The sequence below is a fragment of the Alosa sapidissima genome, chromosome 8 (assembly GCF_018492685.1).
Source record: "Alosa sapidissima isolate fAloSap1 chromosome 8, fAloSap1.pri, whole genome shotgun sequence".
Classification (NCBI taxonomy): Eukaryota; Metazoa; Chordata; class Actinopteri; order Clupeiformes; family Clupeidae; genus Alosa; species Alosa sapidissima.
Window position 1 is genome coordinate 19,145,640 of NC_055964.1, and position 12,413 is coordinate 19,158,052.

The 12,413-nt window shown below is 41.1% G+C and overlaps 1 protein-coding gene across 1 annotated transcript in view; it reads left to right on the forward strand.

The window, feature by feature from the left end:
- Positions 1-12,413, forward strand: part of msh3 (mutS homolog 3 (E. coli)) — a 39,234-nt gene that overhangs the window by 22,626 nt on the left and 4,195 nt on the right. The window contains exons 20-21 of the mRNA XM_042100371.1: positions 1,314-1,471; positions 8,468-8,654. Of these exons, the coding sequence (XP_041956305.1) occupies positions 1,314-1,471; positions 8,468-8,654 (345 nt within the window). The remainder of the gene's footprint in view (positions 1-1,313; positions 1,472-8,467; positions 8,655-12,413) is intronic.

Sequence of the window (12,413 nt, forward strand, 5' to 3'; positions counted from 1 at the left end):
AACTTATAATAGGTGAATAGCATACCTACAGTATACAGCATAGAGGTAGCGAGTTGCTATAGAGAAAACCAGCCGTGCAACTTCAAGAACGGAGTACTTGTATCATTGCTACTTATAAGCATTGTCAAAAAGGCGGACAAACGGCCAAAAAGGAGGACACTACCTAGGTCCAGACAGAGTGCTAGAAATCCTGACAAATGGTCACCCTACAAACAATGGGTATCATCTAACGCTATCGTTGTGGCCAACTACCTTAGCTACATGGTCAGCAAATGTATGGAATAACAGTGGAAAGAGAAAATTATAGTGCTGTTGTTAAGTTACTCATTTATGTTTTACAAATACACCAACAATCAAGTTAGCCTCCCCCACTCAACCAATGCTAACATTATTTTACTGTTGGATGTAACGTTAAGCTCAAAAGACAATACTGGAAATTTAAATGAAGCATCACTATTTGGCTTTTCTTTACTTTACTTTTCTTCGTTTAAAAATAATTATTGGTTATAAACACGATACCGATAGATCGGCAAATAGCTAATGTCAACCGATGATATCGACACACCGATTTATCAGTCGGGCTGTATTACATTCTTTTGTCTTCTGTCTACCTGCTGTCTTCAACATTTAGCCAGAACAGACCATTAGGCCCTTAGAGAATCAGTTCTAGAGGGGTCTGGTTTTACTATTTGCTACTTTGGATTTTACAGAACTTCGAACGGACACATCTGTCAGAACATGCCAGTCGGGATACATTGACTATTCGTCTTTCACACGCAAGACTCACACAAGCACACAAAGGATCTGTTTCTCCTCCAAGTTATACAGAGCATATCTAAACATTGTTGATGATTATGACTTGTAATCAACATTGTCACGACTGTCTTTTGCAAGCTGCGGAGAGGCTATCATAGGGTCACCTCTTGCCTCAAGCCATGGGGTAATCTGAGAGAATGATCTTGAGCTTCCAGCCAGAAGTCATAATGCCTCTTATATATGCTGGATAATGTGAATCAACCCAGTGGTCCTTCAGACCAGGCCCTCATAAATATGCATCCAAATGATCTTACAAACACAGCTTTGGCAATTTGGCTGGCACTAGATTATGTGCTTTGGTTGTCCTACATTCACAGAGAAATAGAGTCTTTGTGTGTGGCCAAAAGAAAGGAAGATGAGTTTTTACTGTGAAAAGTAAAGTAACTATCAAAAGAGGGATAGAGACATGCTTCTACTTGCAAATATAACTGAAATGAAAGACATACCAACATCACACCGTCCACTCCTGTCTGTCTCTTGTGCCCCCTGCCATCCAGGGTGAGGGGAAACGTACCATGATCATCACGGGACCCAACATGGGAGGGAAGAGCTCCTACATTCGCCAGGTGGCCCTCATCACCATCATGGCCCAGCTGGGCTCATTCGTCCCGGCCCAGGAGGCCTCCATAGGGGTTGTGGACGGCATCTACACCAGGTAACGCTCCGGTCCAGCAAACATGCCTTTGACCCTGAAGGTGCTTACAGCGCAAAAGGTAGTTTCCATTACCCACCTTGCTGTGTTAGTTGTTGTTTTTCAGTTCAGTGTCCATGTTAGCAGGTTAAAGCATTCGCATTCACACTAAGAGAGCATGAGTTTGATGTCCTCAAAGCACACAAACAGGTGACAGTGTACTTCTTTAACCTCAAGTAATTGTAGGGTCAAATTATCTGGTAAATAAAATAAATATAAATTAGCATCCTGCAGCTTATGAGGGTGTACCATAGTGAGAGAAAGAGTGAGACATTATTGTGTATTCTTCCTAATCGACTCTTCAGTGTCTAGCTGGTGATTGGGGTTTTATGGTGTTATTCTTTTGTGTCAGCAGTACATTGTGTCTCTTCTCTTTTTCTGCACTTCCAGTGATGTCCTGGCTTTGTTCTACATTATACAAGCCGTGTTGTCAAATAGAGCACACTTGAGAGACAAGCGTTTCTAAGAGATACAAGAGGGAATCAAAAAGTTGTCTCTGTAGTCTTTCACTCTGTTGTCTTCGAGTTTACACCCTTGATAATTGGAACAAAATGCTGCACCCAGCTGTACTGCTTAGCAGACGGATCATAAGTCACATTGTGACCATGACAGCGGTACTAAAGCACACACAAATTGCTTGTAGTTGAAAACATCTGAATGTGCAGACATAAAACCCAGCACAGTTCATCCACATCTTCAGCTTAAGGTCAGTGAAGGAAGTACATGAAATGAATATGGACAACATGATCAGAAAATGAGCCTCCAAGCAGGTTACCACCCTTGACGGGGATGGTGTATGGATAAGTGAGACATTCATGTCTCATTTGTCATTTGTCAGGACAAAGGATACAGATCTGCTGAGTAGTGAGATGTTTCAGTTTTAACAGTAGAATGTGGCATGTTCCCCTCAATGCCAAAATCTCATCAAATAGTTTGAAGAAAGAGAAAAGAAGAGCGAGAACCTCTACACAGACATTTCTCAGGTACTTCTGTGTTGCTGTACCCATATGAACTCAATTGACATTTTGTTTTTATCCAGAATTCTCAAAAAGTAGACGTCAGCATGATGATTAGATATGTCTGGTGAACTTTTTACTGTATGTCTGTCTAAAAAATGTGAACAAGACACTTTGTATCAGTGAAATGTCAGATCCTATTTCATTAGAGGATTGCGCTCTTCTGTCTGTAATGCCACCTGATTTAAAGAAAACTTACATTTTACAGCCTTAATTCTTGCATTACACAGTGAGTGGAGATCGTTTGTTATGAAACCTATACTACGTCAGATTCAACAGATGTTTGCTTTCTCCCATCCATCTTGCTTGTGAATTGTGCCCGCACGGCTATTTTTGGAAATAACATCCACACTAATCCTGAGTAATCTTTTCATGTTCCCACTTTAGACATGAAAAATGGCCTGATAACAGTATTGTCCAGCGTTGCACTGTCGCTACATCCGATTCCCCTCGACTTGCACCACTAATTGAATGATAGATGAGCAGCCAATACCATCTTTCAATCTTTCATCTTACATTTGCATCCTATCTGTTTTTTTTTTAAGATAAACAATCAAAGAATTGGCGAGTTACAGATGAGACTTGGATCACCACCGTCGCCTAACATTGTTTGTCATCAATTTTCATTGTGTTCTATTGGCACACACCCTCTGTTTGCTCTTAGGCTTGGGTATTAATTGATGGTGTGGGGACCTTGTTTGGGAACATGAGGCCTGTTTTCTGCTGATACACAGGGTATAACAACGCTCTGTGTGAACAGCGTTGTGCCTCACATACAGTTATCTAATTAGAAACAGGTGTGACTTCTGTGCTCTCGTAGCATGTTCTTGAGAGCTGGTTGCGCCGCTCGAGTTTCAGCTGACTTGGCAAGCAGGAAAAGCTCCTCAATGTTTCCAATGAAATTCCTCTCAAAGTCTGCCTGTCTGCCATGGACGGGGTTCGCTAGTTATGATCCAATAGAGTAACTCTATTGCTTTGGGGAAGGGAACAGCGCCAATGAACCATAGCTAGCGAACCCCGTCCATGGCAGACAGGCAGACATTGAGAGGAATTTCATTGGAAACAAATGTCCAATCATGGAAATAATTGCAGTTCTTTCATTTTGGTGCAAGTACATGGCTTACCAAAGACCTGGTCCTCACTGGAGTCAAACATCAGCATTACTGCTGCTGAATCTCTCGTCTGATTCGCCGAGATTCTCTCTGCACACTGCTCAAAATGGTCCTCAACGAGCCAGTGAGCACAAACATTACATTATCAGTACATTTACAGTACCCTCCAGAATTATTGGCACCTCTGCTAAAGTTGACTAAAAACCAGTATAAAACATAATCTGTTGGTGATTTATTGTAATCTCACAATGAAAAAAAAATAGGAAAAATACAACCTTGAAGGGAAGCAAATTTATTTTGAGAAAAAGGAAAATCTCATAATGAAATATTTTTAACAAAAACACTTCGCTCACAATTATTGGCACCCCTGCTTGTAATACCTTCTTAAGCCTCCCTTTGCCAATAAAACAGCTTGTAATATTCTCCTATGACACCCCATAAAGTTGGAGAATACAAAGCATGGGATTTAAGACAGTTTGTGTTTACAAAATCTCCCTAGATCCAGATTCCTAGGTCTACACTTGTCGATTCTCCTCTTTGACTCACCCCACTGTTTTTATATGGAGTTTAGATCAGGGGACTGAGATGGCAATGTCTGAAACTTGATTTTGTGTTCAGCAAACCATATTGGTTTTGATCTGGACATTTGTTTTGGTTCAATGACCTGATGAATGATCCAATCATGACCAACTTTTAGTGTCTAGGCAGAGATTGACAGACTTCCTTTGAAAATGTTCAGGTTTTTCTTAGTGTTCATGAAACCATGCACCTTAATTAGGTTCCCAAGGCCTTTCGGAATAAAAACAGCCCCACAATATCACAGCACCTCCACCATAATTCTCATTAGGCATGAGGCTCTTTTCAGTATAGCCATTCTTCTATGTATGCCAAACACACCTAAAGTGTTTCTAGCCAAAGAGCGCAATTTTCATTTTATCTGACAATAGACCACACTTCCAGACAAAGTAACTGTACCATTCAGTAACTCCTGCCGTTTACATTGGTAATTAAATGACTGGACATGCCCTCTAAATAATCTATTAGCAGTGAGGTCACTTTTGATGATTTTTTGGGGGACTTGGTGACCCCAAGATGATACCTTTGTCTGTAACTCTCCAACAGTGGTTCTTATGGAATTGTTTGCCTATCTTACCATCTTCCATACTGTACGTGGGGGCAAGATAACCATGGGTCTTTGTCCAAGCATATTTGTCACATTTCCAGATGATTAGAACCTTTATAATAATTAATAATTGTTTTAACTGTAAATATAGGCATATAATTAATCATTGTTTTAACTGTAAATATAGGCATTTTCAACAAAGTACCTAGTTGTCATAGACATTCTCTGACTTACAAATGTCAACACACTTTCTTTTTATTTAAATTTAGTGTATTCTCTTGTCTTTCCAATGTTGAAAAATGACTAGAGGATTTAGCCTCTGTGTGACTTTATATTCATACCATAGTGAAAAAGAAAATCATGAACTACTTCTGAAAGTTCACAGACACTCTGATTAAAGGGAAACTTGGCAGGATTTCCCCCTCTGCTGGAGAAATTGTGCACTATGCTATTTCAAAATGGATTTGTTTACAAGCTAGCGAACGGTTAGCATAAGTTTGGCAGAACTATGTGGATGTTACAAGGTAAGAAACACGATTTAAAACGAGTTTCTTGTTTCTCACTTCTCTTTCCGGGACGGTAAGTCTCAATGTTGCAAGGTTGGTTTTCTGCCTGGGGACGCTAGGCGCAGCGGGGAAAGTCACTATTTTCACCGGAACAGGTCATTTAACCATCCGAATGATTTCTAAACGGGTTGAAATAGTTGCCAAGTTCCCCTTTAACTTCAATAAATTGAAATTAGATAGGAAAATGCTTCTGTTAGGTTTTGTTTATAAGATTTCATTTCATTTCATTCCTGTTTTGTTTCATTGTGAGATTACAATAAATCACCAACAGATATAATTAGATCAAGATTTCATTACAGTAAAAAGATTGTATAAGAAGATATGTCATTTTATCTATTGTCTTTTTTTTGTTTTTCTCTTTTTCTCCTTCCTGAGTATTGTTGCCGTGTGACGTATCTAGGGAATGAAAGTTAATTGCCTCTCCTCCTGGGGGGACGCTTGCTTTTTTATTTCTAATTAACTGTTAAATATCACGTTAGAACAGAAGCCAATTAAAGTTCAGCCTGGAGGCTAGGCTCTGCAGCCACCCAGTCTCTGTTTGTTTTGCGGTAGGACAGGGGCGTTAGGTAAACACACATCAGAACAGGGCTCTGTGAAATGACTGATGCACTTAGATGGCTATAATACCTTGATTACTGTGCATACGGAAAGTATTCACAGCGCTTCACTTTTTTACATTTCGTTATGTTACAGCCTTATCCCAAAATGGATTCAATTATTTTTTTCCCTCAAAATTCTACACACAAAACCCCATAATGACGGCATGAATTTTTTTTTTTTAAATGTTACATGTTTTTTTTAACTGTTGGTGCTCAAACAGGTACATGTATAGGTTGTAGCCATTTTGTTTTTATTCGGTGTAAGTTAGAATTGAAGTCTCACACTTTTGTGTGTGAATGTGTATCTTAAAGATGCTGATATTCCAACTGATATGCTGAACTGACTGACTGAAAAATACTCAGATTTGCAAGCAGTTATGGGGATAAATCATAAATTCATTCACCAATCATAAATGTTAGTAGGAACTGGAGAGTGATCCCCTCGCTATTGTCCACCCAGGGTAGGCCCGAGTTGTAGTATTATTCTTATCAGTTGTGTTCTGTTTCAAGTTCTGTATGACTCCATGGCCCTGAAGTTTTATAGTGGACAGACTCTTACTGAATTGTGGACAATATTACAAAGCACATTTTCACATCTTTCAGAGGTTGTTATGGAAACAGGAAATTAAACCGAATGCAAAAGAAAAGCTACAAGGAAAAGGCAATTTATGCAATTATTTTACACATTTTAAATTCTGTTATTGCCTCTGTTTCTATCATTTGTCAGTCACATTATGTTGAATTGTCACCTCTGAATCTGTCTTGGCAGACTGCAGAAGGTCTAAAATGTGCTGTTGCACTGTTGGACTAAATTGTCTGTATTGAGTGTTGGTTAAGGGAAGGTTAAGGAAAACACGACTGAACCATCACAAACTTTGAAAGTAGCCACAGAAGTATTGCACAAGTAGTCATGTTGAAGGGTATATAACCGCACTGACGATCAATGGATGTTTGTCTGCTGTAATACTGATTCAGTCTACAGATTTGTGAACATGGCCCCTTGAGCCAAATCAAGGATTCTCGGAGTTGTTACCCAAGAAATTGTCCCACAAGATGGCCGTGGGGATTACTTGGTTCACATACTAAGCCTACCAATATGTGTTTTTCTAAATTGGTGTCACCTTTGGTTGTTATACTGGTAATTCATGTTGGTATTGGCTATAGAGTTGTCTGGATATGTTCCTTTAAGAAAGTTGCCAATAATGTGACTTACTGATCCCTAAAATTGAAGCATAGCCTTTATTGAGCTTGAATGAAGATTTTCTGTGTTCGTTTAAATTACAAATTCATGTTCCACTGACTCGGTATAAAGAAAATGTGACTATTTCCGAGCCATTAGACTTCTACGCACAGCCTCTCTGTGCTCTGCTGTCTTTTGTTTAGAAATGTGGTCAAGGATAACGGCACTCCCCACAGTGCTCTAAATATTCTGTAAACAACCAAATGAAAATGGCTGAGCTGCGTGTAACCTAAGATTTTGCGCTCCTGTAATTTGCACGCTGCATTAAGGGAAATCATTGTGTGTTGTGGGAAGACTAATGTGGAAGCATGTTTGATATGTTCACTGTAATAGTACGACTTTCATCTATTTTGGGCTCAGAACTATCAGGCTCATCTGGATGCAGTGAAATCCTGCAAAGAAAACGGCTTTATGGAAAATTTCCCATGGTCTCAGGCCATGGGACATCATAACGTAATTATAAGATGGTGTTTCCTCAAAAGAAAGGCAAAGTCATTTTTCACATTTCTCTCCCAATACCTAATGAGGGGTAATCTTGTAATCAGCAGAGCCCTTTCAAGTATAACCATGGAGCTTCCTGGGGGAAGAAGGAGGATGTGTGGGGGGAAAGCCTCATCACTGTATGTCCAGAAGGAACACTAGAACACTGGAGTTTTTGTTTTTCAAAGACATCCAAATTCACATTTAAACATTCACATTCAAAAAATGAATAGTTCCTTGAAGGCTTTTTGAGTTGCGTTATAAATCTATGCCTGAACTCTTGAGTGACTGAGCGGGTCTCCAGATCTTTAGTGGATCTCGTAAAGCCAGTGGTTTTCTTCTAGTCAGTGAGTAAGAGCTTTTCTGGACAACACCCACACCAACTCAACTCAAACAAGATCATCTTCATCAGTGCCTAGAGTCATGCTCAGTGTGTTTGTCATCTCCCGTCTCCTCTTTCGTCTGTCTGCAAAGGCAGATGCTCCGACTGATGCCAAACGGTCGCTTTGAAGTGACCTGATTAGTCATCGTGCCACCCGCACACTATTCCAGTAGAGGGGGCCTGTGTAATTGATGGCAGATATTGTATTAGTGCAATTACTGCCGCCGTGTATCGCACCTAAAGAGAGGGATATGTTCAAATGATTTATGATCTGGCTGCATCCCTCGACTGGCATTCATTTTCCACATCACTGTGTGCCTAATTATAATTAGTGTTTGAAAAGGTACCGGTGTAATTTGATGACTGTTGATAATTGGTAGATTATTGACTTTTTTTCTTCCTGGACACTTTACTAAACACCCACTGCTCTTCTCCCTGTCAGGATGGGGGCCTCCGACAACATCTCGAGGGGTCGGAGCACTTTCATGGAGGAGCTTGTGGAAGCCTCGGAGATATTGGCCCGGGCGACGTCTCGCTCCCTGGTCATCCTGGATGAGCTTGGCCGTGGCACCAGCACACACGATGGCATTGCTATAGCCTATGCCACCCTGGAGTTCTTCGTAAAAAATGTAAGCATTTTTTGTGAAATGTAAGCACATTTTTGAGATTCTTTCTGAGAAATTGTGCCACTCTGTGTAGGGGACACTACTTCGCTGTAAAGGACCTGGTATATGGTATATGTATAGCAGTCAGCCACCCCACTGCACTTGACATGACGATGGTGGGGATTATAGTCCTTTTGTAGTAGCATACAGAGCCATGTCATGAGTTGTTTGTGCGCTAGCTAGATTCCACCTTAAAAAAAACAATTTCCTTAGTTCAGCTGTTATTTATTTATATTAGGCTTGCCGGCCTAATGTAACTGTTTTCTATATTAAGAAGCTGTGTGTAGAGATTGCAGTCACTTGTTTTGTTGATAGTAAGGAATCCCACGAGATTTTAGAAGCACAGGCCTGTTATGGCTTTGAATTGATTTTAGGCACAAATATGACAAGTTTTCCTTTCAGTGTTGGCCTGTGAATGGCCAGGGGTGTGAAGGCTTGCATCACTTGTGCATTAAATATTGAGCAGTTCGGAGAAAAAGGCCAATTTGTGGGCCTTTGAGGCCCAAGTGCCCTGGCTCCACTTCTACACTTCATCTCCATCATGAACAAACCCATTTACGCTGTATCATTAGAAAAACAGCCATGTTCTGTGAATAGGTACAAAGGGAAATATGCGTTACCTGCATGCTTAAAGATTGTGTTTACATGACACCAATGAAAACATGACAACAATTGAACTCCTCACCAAGCTGCAGTTTGGTTGAGATCTAGAGTGTTTTTTGGTGTGTTTTTCTTTTCATTCTAAGCCAAGCACTATGTGTAAGGGTCAAGCTTGTTATTAACATGGTCTTTTCAGAAACTGAGGCCGAACTTGCTGTCTCTGTAGCCCTAGTTGTTTTGTATGACCCCATGTGATTTCACAATGTCTCCCATTGCTGTTTATCACTCCCAGGCAGTGAGCGATTCTTGAGAGAGACAGAGAGAGAGAGGGAGGGAGAGAGGAGAGAGAGAGAAAGAGAGACAGAGTCAGACAGAGAGAGAGAGAGAAATCGGTCTCCAGAGGTGTGCCAGTGTTGTGGCTGGCACATGGAGTAGGCCGCTGGGTATTGCACACTATTGCCCGTCTCTTTGGCGACGGCTCAGCTGCTCGACCCACCCGTCTGGGGAGTGCTGTAGGTGTAATGTATTTCTGCATCGACCCCACAGGGCTGCAGGGAATATAATTATTTTTTGCATGCAGAGAGGTTGGAGGTTTTGGGGAGGGGTAGGGGTGGAAAGGGGGTTGGGGAGGCCTTGTTTGCTACAACTCTGTGGTGCTAAAGTGTCGATCCCATGGGTCTGTTTTTATCCTTGGCCATTCTGTGTCAAGTGTTGTTGATTGTTTTAGGTTATGACAAGACCCTTCAGAGCTGTCTGTGCTGGATCTCCAGTCCACAGTGGGCAATTTTCACTGAAACCGTTCTTGTTTGGGGCCAAATCAGTTGACTGAGATGACTGAGTAATTGCACCCTTCCATGTTGTATTCAGAACAGTGTGTAGCTGTATTTTGTTTCTCTCGCTGATTAGCAGTAAAAGGAAATTTGACAAACACCTCTTTAGGTTGATCCTCTCTCTCTCTCTTTCTCTCTCACTCTCTCTCTCACTCTCTCTCTCACTCTCTCTCTCTGTCTCTCTCTCTCTCTCTGTCTCTCTGTCTCTGCGATTGACATTGCATGTGTGTGTGTGTGTGTGTTGAGGAAAGCTTTTCACAGCAAGCTCTCTTGTTGGCATAGCAACAGGCTTGCCTGTCCTGTCTGTCTGTTCACCTGAGCTGTATTTAAGAATGTAAATCCATTTTGTTGTATAACACCCTTGAATGCGGCGTTGTGGACAGCCTTGACGCTGAGCCTTCTTGTTCTCGGCTCAGGAAGAGACACCGGTTGCCATAGCAAAGCACTTTGGCTGCGTGCGAGTGCTCTATGCTCAGCGGCCCTTTTTGACAGGAACGCTTTCATGGAGGAAACCGAAACTGTTACCAGAACGTGACATTTGTGTATTTAACAATGATCTGTGAACCTTCCTTGGGACCTTTCTCCTCTTCTCCCTAGCAGAATGGTTTCATTGGAACTGTTAAAAAGTCAAAGTCACTGCTTGTTTGCTTAATTTAAGCGTCCCAACCCAGAGCTTTTAGGTTATTTGGGAAGCCATTTATTTCTCATCTTTCATTCTCAGATAACACCTTATTGGTTGACAGAGCAGCAAGGCTTCCCCATTGATGGTGGTTGCCACTGTAGGAGCCATTTGCTGGCAAAGGTTCTGACGAGTCTAGATGAGATGTTTCCAGTGTGACCAATCAGACCATTAAGTCACAGATGAATGACTTAAAGCTGCAGTTGGCAAACAAACGCACTTCTACCTTCTACCTAGAGCCTGTTATTTGTTTTGCAAAAATCCACAGCTCCCGGTTCTTCTGGTCCAAACAGAGCAGGGCTGTGTGAGATCTGACTGTCAATCACAGTCTGGTGCGCACTGACGAGCACAAACTCAATGAGAGGGTGATCGGTGGTTGTGGGGGAGGGGCATAAGAGTTGTAAACATTCAAAATTTTGGCTAAGTCTCCTCAATCTGTCAAACTTGCCAACTGCAGCTTTAATGGATGAATGAATGAATCAGGATGGGTATCTAGGGTTGGTGAAATCCTTTGGAGTGGTCCTCATAATGTTTCATAGCAGTATGAGTCTAATTAACTATAGTGTGTGTGTTTGTATGTGTGTACACTACCCCTGGGTGGGTTACATGCAGTGGACAAATTTCCTTCAGGACAAATAAAGTCATATAGCTTAGGTGCATAGGTGCTCGTTCGTTGTGCAATTCTGCAGCCTTAGTGGCTGATATTCTGTTCCAGGTCATGTAGCATTTTTTTGACCGGCATCTTGACTCGGCATCGTGGTTAGCCGATAGCCTGGCTCTCGTTCACGATTGTAAATAGACTTTTCAGGCACTCGAGTGCTAATGGTTGCTAAGGTGATGTGTTAACTCACTTGCCCTCTTACAGCTCAGGTGCTTTTGTTCTCCAGGTCATGTCAAGCCACAGCACAGCTCTGAAAATATATCATTAGGCTTACTGTGTGAAAGGAACTGCATTCATCTACAGTATGAACACAGTCTACGAAAGTGTGACTGCAAAAACAAGACCCTTACATTGAACAAAGTCAATCAACACTGTTCTGCTCATCTACCTCATGTGTACTTCAACCTGACAGTTACAGTATTGTTATTAATATATTATCATTGCACTGAACTGCCTTGCACTATATTTATATTTAATCTTAAACCTCAGTCTATACTGATATTGCAATATTCCCACCCTCTTTTCAACTGTATATTGCATCTTGCCTGTGTCTGTTGAGGTGTCCACGACTTGGCAACCTTGACAGGGACATTGCATTACCCTATACCACCCATAGTGTCTATTAATTTATTTGCAAATGTACATACTGTATTTATTCTTATACATAGCCATATTCTACTGCTCTTCATTCTATTCTTACTGTTCTGTTCTATTCTTTTACTCTTTTTATGTTTTTGTTTTATTCTTACAATATATGTTGTATATGTTGTATAAGCGTGTTGTACTTTGAGAGCAAAAATTAACCGGAGTCAAATTCCTTGTTTGTTTACGCAAATCTGGCCAATAAAGCAGATTCTGATTCTGATTCTGATTGTGTGACTCACAAAGACCCAGTGGTTTTCCTATCAGGCCCACTTGGTACGGAAGTTGAATAGCCCAGCAGTAGGAGTTAA